This window comes from Oncorhynchus mykiss, chromosome 30 (genome assembly GCF_057628025.1).
Source record: "Oncorhynchus mykiss isolate SJ-2025 chromosome 30, ASM5762802v1, whole genome shotgun sequence".
NCBI lineage: Eukaryota > Metazoa > Chordata > Actinopteri > Salmoniformes > Salmonidae > Oncorhynchus > Oncorhynchus mykiss.
Window position 1 is genome coordinate 31,443,194 of NC_143051.1, and position 13,990 is coordinate 31,457,183.

General features: G+C 41.9%; 1 protein-coding gene across 1 annotated transcript; it reads left to right on the top strand.

The window, feature by feature from the left end:
• The first annotated feature begins 67 nt into the window (after positions 1-67).
• Positions 68-13,988, top strand: LOC110488282 (T-complex protein 1 subunit gamma). Its single transcript, XM_021560447.3, has 14 exons — positions 68-387; positions 1,307-1,368; positions 7,591-7,641; positions 7,737-7,799; positions 7,920-8,016; positions 8,167-8,284; positions 9,143-9,329; positions 9,577-9,726; positions 11,586-11,718; positions 11,818-11,899; positions 12,125-12,305; positions 12,535-12,780; positions 12,966-13,097; positions 13,206-13,988. Exons 1-14 carry the CDS (start codon positions 294-296, stop codon positions 13,296-13,298), a joined length of 1,689 nt encoding a protein of 562 aa, XP_021416122.3. The 5' UTR covers positions 68-293; the 3' UTR covers positions 13,299-13,988.
• The last annotated feature ends 2 nt before the right edge of the window (positions 13,989-13,990 follow it).

Below are 13,990 nucleotides of genomic sequence, written 5' to 3' on the forward strand. Positions count from 1 at the left end.
CTTTGACTTTCTTCTCGCTAATAGTCCGACTGTTCGAGTCTTATCGGGCCTTGTCGGGTATCCTTGCATTTCAGAAAGGGTCTAGCCAATGTTGGATTACTGTATATGGATTTGCTTGGTTTTGTACAGGTCAATGAATGTACAGGGTGTGTCTCACAATGATGCCTTGTACATACTCACCTCCCATTTAATCCTTTTACGTTTATCCCGTCTCCCTAATTGGTGGAATCCACTGTACATCATTTTTTCCTCGAAGTTTATTGGTTAAAATACTGGGAGTAATCAGCCCCCCGATGTCGAGCGTTTTACTCTCCGGCAGCCCAGAAGGTTCCAGACGGTTGTCCCACACGCTGTCAAAAATGATGGGCCAACAGGTTCTCGTGCTGAGTAAGTAAATAGAAAACCCATAAGCAACGAGAAAGGTTACATCTTAACGTAGATTTCTGTGGAAATGTTACTCATTTTGATGTTTCTGTCGTTTGTAATATCCCGACAAGGGGCCCATACAGGCTACATAGTTATCGTCTGTTTCTAGCCAGCAACAAAGCATGTGCTTCTGCTTCCTTGTCGACAGCTGACACTAGTGTTAACTTGCTACCGTTAGCGAACTGGCTCTTTGTATGACTTTATTGGCTGTAACGTAAGATAACGTTACAACAAACCTCTGGCTGGCTATAGTGCAATTTACTCAACCGTTAACTAGTTAGATAACTAAGTACTCAACTCAAATGTCCATCCTCAAGAATACATTTTGCAGTAACGTTACTGTTACATATTACAATAGCTAACTAGTTACAACATACAGGAACCGTAGCTAGTTAGCGTTTGACCAAATGAGGGTAAAAAAAATATGGGAGGGGAGCCCATCTGTTCGGCAACATATTAGTGAAGCGCAAAGAAAGAGAGACTCAAATCAATGGCATTATAACCTAGTCGTTGAAGCTTCCAGGCATGTCCGTAGCTAACATGTCAGATGAATGAAGCTGGCTTGGGTGATGTAGTTATGTATATATGTAACTTAGTAACGTCAACTGTACAGTATAAAAGATCAGCCTTCTAAAATATGACACATCCCTAATCCACACATGATACTGTATGGCGTACTGTAGGCAGGTAGCTAGTTATCTACAGATGTGGGATCTTAATTTGTACATAGAAATCAAAAGGTGCAGAACAGACGTAGACTGGTTAAATCCCACAGTTAACTAGACTAATTGCGGAAATTATGTTTTGGTCTGCTGTGTTTTTGCAGTACAATTTTACACAACATACAGACTTTTAACTTGGTTTCCATGTTCCACTACAGGCCAGAATATGAAGAGGGAGTCTGGACGGAAGGTTCAGACAGGAAATATCAGTGCAGCCAAGGTGAGTTAACATTCTTTGGTGTCTTCCACTTAGGGCTGTAATGGTGACTGTATTACCGCCACACTGGCGGTCACGAGTCATGACCGCAGTCAAATTCCACATGACCGTTTAGTTAGGCTTCTCCACAAGCTCTGATGCTGCTGATGGTCATTAGTAGCCTGCCAAACTTGCTAACTGCCTGGTACTCCCTCTAATCACTCTGACATCAATGTAAATGTTTTAGAAAATCAAATCACACTTCATGAGAGCTCAGAGTAACATTTCAAATAGGCTATGCAATTATGTGAGAAAATAGTTATGACGGCCTCTATTAGAAAGAGGATCCAATCAGCTTTCTATACGCTAGGTCTACTATATTTATTTATCAACTTTCCTAATAATAAGTACATTGCTTTACTTTACAACAGGTGTATAGCCTACAGGTGTATAGAAAATGAACCACTGGAAAAGCATCCTCCATTCACTATTTAAGTGCATAGATTACTTTTGATTTATTTTTATTTAATATGCCCCTGTTCTGAGACAGGTGCACGATAATGGTCCATTATATCAAAACTAATTTCACACATTTTTTTAGTATATGTAAAAAAAACACATTAAATTAAGAATAATCTGATGGGTGACAATATTAGCCTATCACTTGTTAATGATGTACTGTACCTTGTGAAAACATATAGGCCATACTGCACACGCTGGGCATCATTCACAAGTGATATTTAATATTACGATAAGGTACAGTATGTATCACAACTTAAGTGTCCAAATAACTTCTTAAAATTAAGCACATTAATCCGGTGTAGAGCCTAACTGGCATAAATACATGGGCGGCGCGAGTTTCACATTTGGGGAAGATGATGTTCACCATAAAAATGCACCTTTACTCCAACTGTGGCTGCCTTGCAATGGGAACCTCCCCAGAAAGGAGAGACAGGCTTAAAGAAGGGTCTAAACCATCTGACCCAGAAGGTTTTTTGGAGTCAAGTTTAAGGAGCTCCTTTAGTACCTCGGACTCAGTGACTGCCTGCATGGAGAAACTTTGTAGCGGGGCAGGGGAAAAAGAGGGAGGAGCATCTGGGATAGTCGCATTAGAAGGGGTGGGAGATGAGGAAATGTTGGAAAAACGTTTTCCAGAACTTTTTGGGGTTGGACCCACTGAGAGAGAACTCCTCCTTAAAGTAACTAACTTTGGCCTTCCGGATAGCCTGTGTGCACTTATTTCTCATTTGCCTGAACGATAGCCAGTCAGCTTCAGTATGCGTGTGCTGAGCCTTTCGCCAAATGCAATTCTTGAGGTGGAGTAATGGTCTTTCATGGTCGAACCAGGGTCTGAACCTGTTTTTCATTCTAATTTTCTTTATGGGGGCGTGTCTGTTAACAATACCACTGAAAATGTCAAAAAAGAAGATCCAAGCTTCTTCGACAGAGGGGATCAAGCTGATTCTATACCATTTTACAGAGGCCAGTTCATGGAGGAATGCTTGCTCATTGAAGTTTTTTGGCAAGTGTCTATGACAAATCAGGACAGGTCGTTTCACTGAGCAGCTATTATGAACAGGCTGTTAAACAGTGATCACTAAGGTCAATACAGAAAACACCAGACTGATACATATCACGATTATTTGTGAAGATAACATCGAGGAGAGTAGCCTTTTCTGGGTGTTTGGAGTCATACCTTGTGGGATTGGTGATAATCTGAGAAAGATGTAGGGAGTCCCATTGCTTTAGGACTTGGTCAGGTGGTTTAAGCATGTCCCAGTTTAGGTCACCTAAAAGGACAAATTCAGACTTAGTGTAAGGGGCCAGAAGAGCGCTAAGGGCAGGTAGGGTACAGGCTAGAGGTCGAACCGATTATCATTTTTCAACGCCGATACCAATACCGATTTATTGGAGGACAAAAAAAGCCAATAACGATTAATCGGCCGATTTATTAGAAAAATGTTTTATATATATATATATATATATATCATATACACACACACATTTTTGTAATAATGACAATTGCAACAATACTGAATGAACAATGAACACTTTTATTTTAACTTAATATAATACATAAATACACACACACACAGCTCTGAAGTGACAATGATACTGAAGAGTCTGCTTAGGAGACAAATAGTCTCAACTGTTTGAATAAAAATAGAGTTTAAGTTACCTGTGATGAATGTTGAAAACAAAAACTTTAATTTCTATATGCAGGAAATCCTATTTTAATAATGGGCATGGTAAGAATTGACAACCAAAGTGCGAGTCATAATTCCCATGACACCTAGCAAAATCTTCCATAGGATATTTTTAGATTCACTTAAAATAAGGTCTGTGTTTCGTGTAGGCTTACACCACCAGGCCAATTTTATAACTGTGTAGATATCCATAGGACAAGGTAACTCTGATCAATATTGGCTAAATATAAGCGAAGATAAAAAAAATTGTAGAGTCGATTTATGAAAATATGTTGACAAACGTTACCTTATCCTAGTGAGATTTACACGGGTATCAAAACGCAGAGGCGGTTTAAGCACGAAACACAGACCTTATTTGAAGTAGATCAAGACATTCTCTATGGAAGACATGAACGGTAAAATAACGAAGGAACCCCTTTCAAGTTCAGCCGCAAGTTATTACAGGAATTATAACGCGTCGACTATTTCTCTCTAAACCATATACCTTTGACTAATCCGGAAACTATCACCTCGAAAACAAAACGTTTATTCCGTTCTGTATTTTATCTAACGGGTGGTATCCATGAGTCTAAATATTCCTTTTACATTGCACAACCTTCAATGTTGTCATAATTACGTAAAATTCTGTCAAATTAGTTCGCAAAGAGCCAGGCGGCCCAAACTGTTGCATATAGCCTGAATCTGCGTGCAATGAACGCAAGAGAAATGACACAATTTCACCTGGTTAAAATTGCCTGCTAACCTGGATTTATTTTAGCTAAATATGCATGTTTAAAAATATATACTTGTGTATTGATTTTAAGAAAGGCATTGATGTTTATGGTTAAGTACACATTGGAGCAATGACAGCCATTGATTGTTCTTTATAAGATAAGTTTAATGCTAGCTAGCAACTTACCTTAGCTTACTGCATTCGCTAACAGGCAGGCTCTTCGTGGAGTGAAATGTAATCAGGTGTTAAAGTATTGGATTAGTTAACTGTAAGGTTGCAAGATTGGATCCCCTGAGCTGACAAGGTTAAAAATCTGTCGTCCTGCCTCCTAGGCCGTCATTGAAAATAAGAATGTGTTCTTAACGGACTTGCCTAGTTAAATAAAAATTAAATAAAGGTGTATAAAAAAAAAAAAATTATGAACTTGAAATCGGCCCCGACCTCTAGTACAGGCTGGTGCTGATGGAGGATGATAGCACCCAACAACAGTCAACAAAGAGCTATTTGAAAGTTTAATGCTTAATATCAGCAAATCATATTGTTTGGGGACAGACTTGGTGGAGACAACCAAGCACTGAAGGGGATCCTTGGTGAAGATTGCCACTCCCCCACCTTTGGAAGCTTCATGAGGTCACCTGGAATGCATTTCAATTAACAGATGTGCCTTGTTAAAAGTTCATTTGTGAAATGTCTTTCTTTCTTAATGCGTTTGAGCCAGTCAGTTGTGTTGTGACAAGGTAGGGGTGGTATGCAGAAGATAGTCCCATTTGGTAAAATACCAATTTCACATTATGGCTAGAACAGCTCAAATAAACAAAGAGAAATGACAGTCCATCATTACTTTAAGACATGAAGGTCAGTCAATCTGGAAAATGTCTAACTTTGAACGTTTCTTCAAGTGCAGTCACAAAAACCATCCAGCACTATGATGAAACTGGCTGTCGTGAGGACCACCACAGGAAAGGAAGACCCAGAGTTACCTCTGCTGCAGAGGATAAGTTCATTAGAGTTACCAGCCCCAGAAATGGTCAATTAACTGCAACTCAGATTGCAGCCTAAATAAATGCTTCAGAGTTCAAGTAACAGACACATCTCAACATCAACTGTTCAGAGGAGGCTGTGTGAATCAAGCCTTCATGGTTGAATTTCTGCAAAGGAACCACTACTAAAGGACACCAACAAGAAGAAGAGACTTGCTTGGGCCAAGAAACACGAGCAATGGACATTGGACCGGTGTAAATCTGTCCTTTGGTCTGATGAGTCCAACCGCCGTGTCTTTGTGAGATGCAGAGTAGGTGAACGGATGATCTCCACATGTGTGCCCACCGTAAAGCATGGAGGTGTGATGGTGTGGGGGTGCTTGTTGATGACACTGTCAGTGATTTATTTAGAATTCAAGGCACACTTCTTACGGGCAGGTGGGACGGTAGCGTCCCACCTGGCCAACATCTGGTGAAATTGCAGAGCGCGAAATTCAAATGACAGAAATATAAATATTTAACATTCGTGAAAATACAAGTGTCATCCATCAAAATAAAGCTTAACTTCTTGTTAATCCAGCCGCTGTGTCAGATTTCAAAAAGGCTTTACGGGGAAAGCACACCATGCGATTATCTGAGGACAGCGCCCCGCATACAAAAGCATGAAAAACATATTTCAACCAGGCAGGTGTGCCATGAAATTCAGGAATAGCGATATAATAAATGCCTTACCTTTGAAGATCTTCTGTTGGCACTCCACAAGGTCCCAGCTACATCACAAATGTTCCTTTTTGTGCAATAATGTCCTCCTTTATATCCCCAAAAACTCAGTTTAGCTGGTGCGCTTCAGTCAATAATCCACCGGTTTCCATTCTTTTTGTTTGTTGATGGTTTGTCCTCAGGGTTTCGACTGCCATATCAGTTCTGTTATACTCACAGACATTATTTTAACAGTTTTCGAAACTTTAGAGTGTTTTCTATCCAAATCTAATTATATGCATATCCTAGGTTCTGGGCGTGAGTAACAGGCAGTTTACTTTGGGCACGTTTTTCATCCGGACGTCAAAATACTGCCCCCTAGCCCAAAGAGATTAACCAGCATGGCTACCACAGCATTCTGCAGTGATACTTCAGTCCCACTAAGCGAAAACCAGATGGGATATCATTTGTTTTTCAACAGGACAATGACCCAACACACCTCCAGGCTGTGTAAGGGCTATTTGATCAAGAAGGAGAGTGATGGAGTGCTGCATCAGATGACCTAGCCTCCACAATCCCTCAACCCGATTGAGATGGTTTGGGATGAGTTGGACCGCAGAGTGAAGCAAAAGCAGCCAACAAGTGCTCAGCATATGTGGGAACTCCTTCAAGACTGTTGGAAAAGCATTGCAGACAAGAAGCTGGTTGAGAGTGCCACCAGTGTGCAAAGCTGCAATCATGGCAAAGGGTGGCTACTTAGAAGAATCTGAAATATAAAATATATTTTGATTTAACACTTTTTTTGGTTACTACATGATTCCATATGTGTTGTTTCTTAGATTTGATGTCTTCACTATTATTCTACAATGTAGAAAATAGTACAAATAAAGAGAACCCCTTGAATGAGTAGGTGTGTCCCAACTTTTGACTGGTACTGTGTGTATATATTTTATTTATTTCCTGAGCTTTCTTATATCTCGTAGATATAGGATAAATACTTCAATGCCTTGTTTCTTATTTATTTTTTGACTGTCTTTTTTTTTGCCATTTATGAATGTTATTCAATGTGTTTCTCTGGCCTATAGTAGTAAAGGCCAAATTCAATATTTTATAAAATCATTTTTTGATACCTAAATGGGTCTTAAAGTTCAAAATCAAATAACTAAATGTTCCATAGTATGACCATCTTAAAACAATTGCACATGTCATCTTAGAAACCACCCAATGGCTTAAACTTTTTAAGAATTAACTTGGTTTCTAGCTATGTTATTTCAACATAATTGTATGTTTAATCTATGTCTATGGGGCCCAGTACTAGGGCAGAGACAATGCCAATATCGCGATACTCTTTAGTATCGTAACAAGGAAACAAAACACAAAGTGGCCCTAATGTTGGAAACAATTATCATTATGTTGACATCGAGTCACCTTGATTTATTTTCCAAGTTATAGCACACAATATTTTACATACAGCAAGTTTTTAAAGGACCAAGGAGTTAGGTCTGCTTTGTTGAAATATTTCCTCATGTAATAAATATTGTGATACTGTTATTGTCATAGCTACTACTGTAGCTCTATGAGGAATGTAGGATCACCATCATGCATTGCCTGTTGGCGCTGTATAAAACTTTTTTTTCGTGTGTTATAGACGATCGCAGACGTCATCAGAACATGCCTGGGACCAAGGGCCATGATGAAGGTGAGCTATAGGTCTTCTATTATGTCACTTTTGTCTGGAATTTACTTTTATGGTAGCACTTGAATCCGGAACCATAAGATACTTTGTCTTGGTAGATGCTGTTGGACCCCATGGGTGGGATCGTGATGACCAACGATGGTAACGCTATCCTGAGAGAGGTGAGAAGGACACACTTGCTATGATTGCCATACATCTACTTCCATGCAGAACATATCAATGTTCAGTACCCCGGTGCAAAGCCTATGTCACTCCTTCCATATCTGCTTCCACATACTCAGATCCAGGTCCAGCACCCGGCTGCCAAGTCCATGATTGAGATAAGTCGCACTCAGGACGAGGAGGTGGGAGACGGCACCACCTCTGTCATCATCCTGGGTGAGTCACCACATGCCCAATACTGTGAATACACTGCACCATCAGGTCTATTCTCATTGTAGTAGTCCAATCCAGCCTATTCCTTATGTTTTACTCTTATTACTCCTGTGTCTCAACATGGGAAACATCATACATTTTATGCATCTCTAGCGGGTGAGATGCTGTCCGTGTCAGAGCAGTTCCTGGAGCAGCAAATGCACCCAACAGTTGTCATCAGCGCCTACAGACAAGCTCTGGATGATATGCTCAACCTTCTCAAAGAAATCAGGTACTCTTCCAGCCTCTACCACCCAACCACACACACAACCTTTTAATCGTTATAGAGCTACTGCCTTTAAAAAGCAACAAATCCCTTTGAAAACGGCCTACGTGGCATCGATATGAGTCAAACGGTTATTCTAGTGTCAAAATTGACTACGAAGTGTAAATAGGATAACTTTAGTCAAAGTTTGTGTCGTTTAAAATAGAGTTTGGAACAGCCGTGTGTGCGTGGTGCGTCACAACAGGTAAATGAAGGTTGGGTTTGGATTTGATGATGTCCATTTGCCCACTAACATGGGGTGAACAGCTGCGGTGATTGCTCTGTATCCAGTAGCATAGACAGTGAGACAGACCTGCCCAGCAGCCCGACTTCATTTACACAAGACAACTCGTTGCACATTTTTTTAACTTGAGAAATACTGCACCAAACACCTTAGCTAGATGTAAAATTGCGAAACTTTAACCTCTTCAGCAAAAACTCAATAAATCTGTCATAAATTGTGTTGTTGTAAATTCATCCTGGGGATTTTGAGGAAGTGAAATGGGCTTCTTCGTCTAAAGTGTATCATGGGGGACAAACATCATTAACCAAATGTCTCCCAGACTGAAATCTTGTTAATCTAATGAGCAACAGAAAAACAATCAGCGTGTTCAGTGGCTCTTTAAGAGCTGAATTCTAACTTGACATCTGTGCATAATTTCACTTGTTATGAAAATCTGGGATTGGCATTGGTACTTCATTTACAGAAGTCTAGAATATTGGTCCAAGTACTTTTTCTGGTAACTGCATGTTTTTGATGACAACTGCTTTCATACTCATCAGTTGTTTAACAACACACTCTCCTCCATCCCCTCCTCCCCCCAGCACCCCAGTGGACGTTAGCGACAGGAAGATGATGCTGAAGATCATCCACTCTGCCATCAACACCAAGGCCCTGAGCCGCTGGTCTGACATGGCCTGCAGCATCTCACTGGACGCCGTCAAAACTGTGGAGATGGAGGAGAACGGACGCAAGGAGATTGACATCAAGAAGTACGCCAAAGTAGAAAAGGTAAGGGTCAAAGTGTCTGTTAACTTCTTACGGGCAGGTGGGACGGTAGCGTCCCACCTGGCCAACATCCGGTGAAATTGCAGAACGCGAAATTCAAACTACAGAATTATAAATATTGAACTTTCATAAAATCACAAGTGTAATACATCAAAATAAAGCTTAACTTCTTGTTAATGTCATACAGTCCAAGTTCTGCATCAGATCAGCATCAGCTTCAACGTCTGCTTTATTATCTGTGTTTGTTCAGGTTCCCGGTGGGATCATCGAGGACTCGTGCGTGCTGAGAGGTGTGATGGTTAACAAGGACGTGACTCACCCGCGCATGCGCAGAATGATCAAGGATCCCCGCATTATCCTGTTGGACTGCTCCCTGGAGTACAAGAAGGGAGAAAGCCAGGTATGGAAAAGGAATGGAAGTCTATATGGAGACTGTTTAATGCCAAAGATATGGGGTTAAATACTTGTCAAAAAAAACTAACAAATGTTTCCTGTTTGTTTTTTTTCTCTCTTTTTTCCCATGCATTTGGAAAGTATTCAGACCCCTTGACTTTTTCCACATTTTGTTACGTTACAGCCTTATTCTAAAACTGATTACATTTTTTCCCTTATTCATCGATCTACACAATACCCCATAATGACAAAGCAAAAACAGTTTTGTAGAAATTTTTGCAAATGTAAAAATGAAAACTGATATGATATTTACATAAGTATTCAGACCTTTTACTCAGTACTTTGTTGACGCACCTTTGCAGCGATTACAGCCTCCAGTCTTCTTGGGTATGACACTACAAGCTTAGCACACCTGTATTTGGGGAGTACCTCCTATTCTTCTCTGCAGATCCTCTCAAGCTCTGTCAGGTTGAATAGGGAGCGTCGCTGCACAGCTATTTTCAGGTCTCCAGAGATGTTCGATTGGGTTCAAGTCCGGGCTCTAGCTGGGCCACACAAGGACGATCAGAGACTTGTCCCCAAGCCACTCAGGTTTTCATCAAGGATTTCTCTGTACTTTGCTCCGTTCATCTTTCCTTCGATCCTGACTAGTCTCCCAGGCCCTGCCTCTGAAAAACATCCCCATGCTGCCACAACCTGCCACCACCATGCTTCACTGTAGGGATGGTGCCAGGTTTCCTTCAGATGTGATGCTTCATCTTCGTTTCATCAGACAAGAGAATTTTTGGGAGAACTCCAAGCGGGCTGTCATGTGCCTTTTACTGAGGAGTGGCTTCCATCTGGCCACTCTACCATAAAGACCTGAATGGTGGTGTGCTGCAGAGATGGGAGAACCTTCCAGAAGGACAACCATCTCCACAGAGGAACTCTCAGCTAACTAGATAAATTGCCATACATGTTTAATGCTTTTTGACCTGTCCCCAAATTAATGTCATTGGTTCAGAGTTTGTTTTGATATTTTAACCTGCGTATCGTGATCGCGTTTGGTGTAGGGGGACAAAATTAATTTATGCACGATGGCGCTAGGTTTATGCATGATAGCGCACGATGGCGCTAGTTTGCACAAACTGCAAACTAGCCACCTTTCGGCGAAATTTGACATTTTGAATGTAAAATAGGTGACCTATGTGAATTGTGTAGATCCGATGAGAAAAATTTGGGAAGGGGGGCTGGATGACTACTGACCGTAAGTGAACGAGTGATGCGCGTTTGGAGCAATACTGGCTGTATCCAAGGCTCAGCCAATCATTCACATAGCAGAATGCAGCACGCTACTGAAGAGAGAAGAGACAACCAATTTGCTTGTTACAGAATCAGTGCGCGCTCAGGAAAGATTGTTTCAGCATAATGCACGGCTCCAGTTTGCAAGGATCTGTACACAATTCCTGGAAGCTGAAAATGTCCCAGTTCTTCCATGGCTTGCATACTCACTAGACATGTCACCCGTTGAGCAAGTTTGGGATACTCTGGATCTACGTGTACGACAGCGTGTTCCAGCAACTTCACACAGCCATTATCAACAGCCTGATTAACACTGTGAAGGAGATGTTGCACTGCATAAGGCAAATGGTGGTCAAACCAGCTTCTGACTGGTTTTCTGAGCAACACCTTTTTTTTTTAGGTGTATGTGACAAATAGATGCGTATCTGTATTCCCGGTCTTGTGAAATCCATAGATTAGAACCTAATTTATTTCAATTGACTGATTTACTTATGTGAACCGTAACTTTGAAATTGTTGCATGTTGTGTTTTGTTCTGTGTGTGTGTGTATAAAACATTTTTTAAACCATGTGTATTGTTCTACAGACTGATATTGAGATCACTCGTGAGGAGGACTTTGCCCGCATCCTGCAGATGGAGGAGGAGTACATCCAGCAGATCTGTGAAGACATCATCCGCCTCAAGCCTGACCTCATCTTCACAGAGAAGGGCATCTCAGGTACTACACACACTGCTTCAAAATGCAATGCTCTTGGTAAGGCACATGTCTGATGCAACTAACATTTTTACCGTGACTATATTTTGCCTCTCTCTTCAGACTTGGCTCAGCACTACCTGATGAAGGCTAACATCACGGCTATTCGCCGTGTCAGAAAGACAGACAACAACAGGATCGCCAGGTAAGTCCAATACACTATGAAAGCAAAAAAAAAAATGTTTGACTCTTCATCGTTATTGGAGACGCTTATCTCTGTTCTGTTTTGCTTGTCTTCACTGCGTTTTGTTACTATGTACAGTACATAGCTATCAAATGGCCGGTCACTTTAATTGCGTATTAGGGTGTATGCTCTTTACGACCACTGCTCTAACTAAACCAACCATCGTCTTTCCATGTTACCCCTCAGAGCGTGTGGCGCACGTATTGCCAGCCGTACGGATGAGCTGCGCGAGGAGGACGTGGGCCTGGGGGCGGGCCTGTTTGAGATCAAGAAGATTGGAGACGAGTACTTCACTTTCGTCACAGAGTGCAAAGACCCCAAAGCCTGCACCATCCTGCTGAGAGGAGCCAGCAAGGAAATCCTGGCGGTGAGAAACTGAGAAAATAAAACATTTCAAATAATATGCGCTTTTTATTGTACAACAATCACTAAAAGAGATGGATAATGGGGAAAAATAATGTTCATGAGATCAGTCTCTACTCCCCTCCTAGAACATGTATTTTTTTATTGTACGTTATCAGAGTAAAGATGACTGACTGAGGTTTTACTTTTGTTCTGAAATCTCTCTCTCTCCACCATTTTCCCTGCTCTCCCAGGAGGTGGAGCGTAATCTGCAGGATGCCATGCAGGTGACCCGCAACGTTCTGCTGGAGCCCAGCCTGCTGCCTGGCGGAGGCGCCACCGAGATGGCAGTGTCCCAGCGGCTGATGGAGCGATCCAAGGCCATCACTGGCGTGGAGCAATGGCCCTATCGCGCCCTTGCCCAGGCCCTGGAAGTCATCCCCCGCACCCTCATCCAGAACTGTGGCGCCTCCACCATCCGTGTGCTCACCGCCCTCAGGGTAAGAGAGCGACGGAGAGAGAGTCAAAGGTAGAACCTCATACCATCTTGGAGTAAGACCCGATGGGAGAGTGGGTGTGTGTTGTGTGAGAGAACGCTCAAGAAGGAGAGAGCGTTGGTAAAAGGGAGATGGAGGATTTACTGTACATTTTAGTGGCCTTTTCACTGAGCTCCATACCTCTACAGGCCAAGCACACCCAGGAGGACAGTGTATCGTGGGGGGTGAACGGAGAGACTGGCACCCTGGCTGACATGACCGTCCTGGGCATCTGGGAACCGCTGGCCGTCAAGGCTCAGACCTACAAGACCGCAGTAGAGGTGAGACTTGCGACCGCCTGCTTAATACAATGTTAAGAGACGCTACATAAGTGTTCATTAGGTACATGTTTGGATGTGCAGCATTCCTCCATTGAACTCTTTCTCCAGACGGCCATCTTGTTGCTGCGCATCGACGACATTGTCTCCGGACACAAGAAGAAGGGAGACGAGCAGACAGGAGGAGGACAGGGTGCTGAGTAGAGGAGAAGAAGACAAGGATCAGGAAGAGGGTAATGGAGGAATAGGCAATCTGAGCTGTGACAACACTGTTCTATAAACCACTAACTCAGATATGACATTTGGTATGGACACTAAGCAGACTGGGATAGTGTTGTTGCATGCATTACATATGAATGCACTAGATTGGGTATTAAGGCACCCCAGTTGGCTTTGGTCAGTGTGTGTACGGTGTGTGTTTGCGCAGTATTTATGGCAGTAAGTAAGATGACTGAATATGTTCTCCTGGGACCAAGGTTTACCTCAGCTAGTCACTGTAGGTATTTCTCTGTATGGTAAAACTCCTTTGTGTGACTTTAGTTGAAGAACAGTTGCCAATGGATGGTGACCAAATCAAGTGACCTATAAGTCATTTGAATGAACTACTAAAAAAAATAGACATTGTAAAATGATTTAGAGCCTGCAATGTCCACTTCTGAAGATCCTTTTTAAATGTTTAAAGTATGTATTATATGGATTGGATCGTAACACATTACTGCATTTCAATGAATGAGAATGCTTTCTCTCTCCAAAATAATTGTTGGGGTTATTAAATTGGACTGGTGACTATGGTTCTGAATCCTGTTACTCCACCAGAACTTTTTTCCTCCATTACCCCTTTGCCTGGTGCTGTTGCCTGTGATTGTATCAACCTCAATAAAATTGGAAACAGATGA

Excerpts from the sequence above, each read along its gene's own strand:
- LOC110488282 (XM_021560447.3), top strand. The coding sequence starts at position 294 with ATGTCGAGCGTTTTACTCTCCGGCAGCCCAGAAGGTTCCAGACGGTTG. Across the intron at positions 8,017-8,166 it reads CACCTCTGTCATCATCCTGG|CGGGTGAGATGCTGTCCGTG; the intron begins GTGAGTCACCAC and ends ATGCATCTCTAG. Across the intron at positions 11,719-11,817 it reads CACAGAGAAGGGCATCTCAG|ACTTGGCTCAGCACTACCTG; the intron begins GTACTACACACA and ends CTCTCTCTTCAG.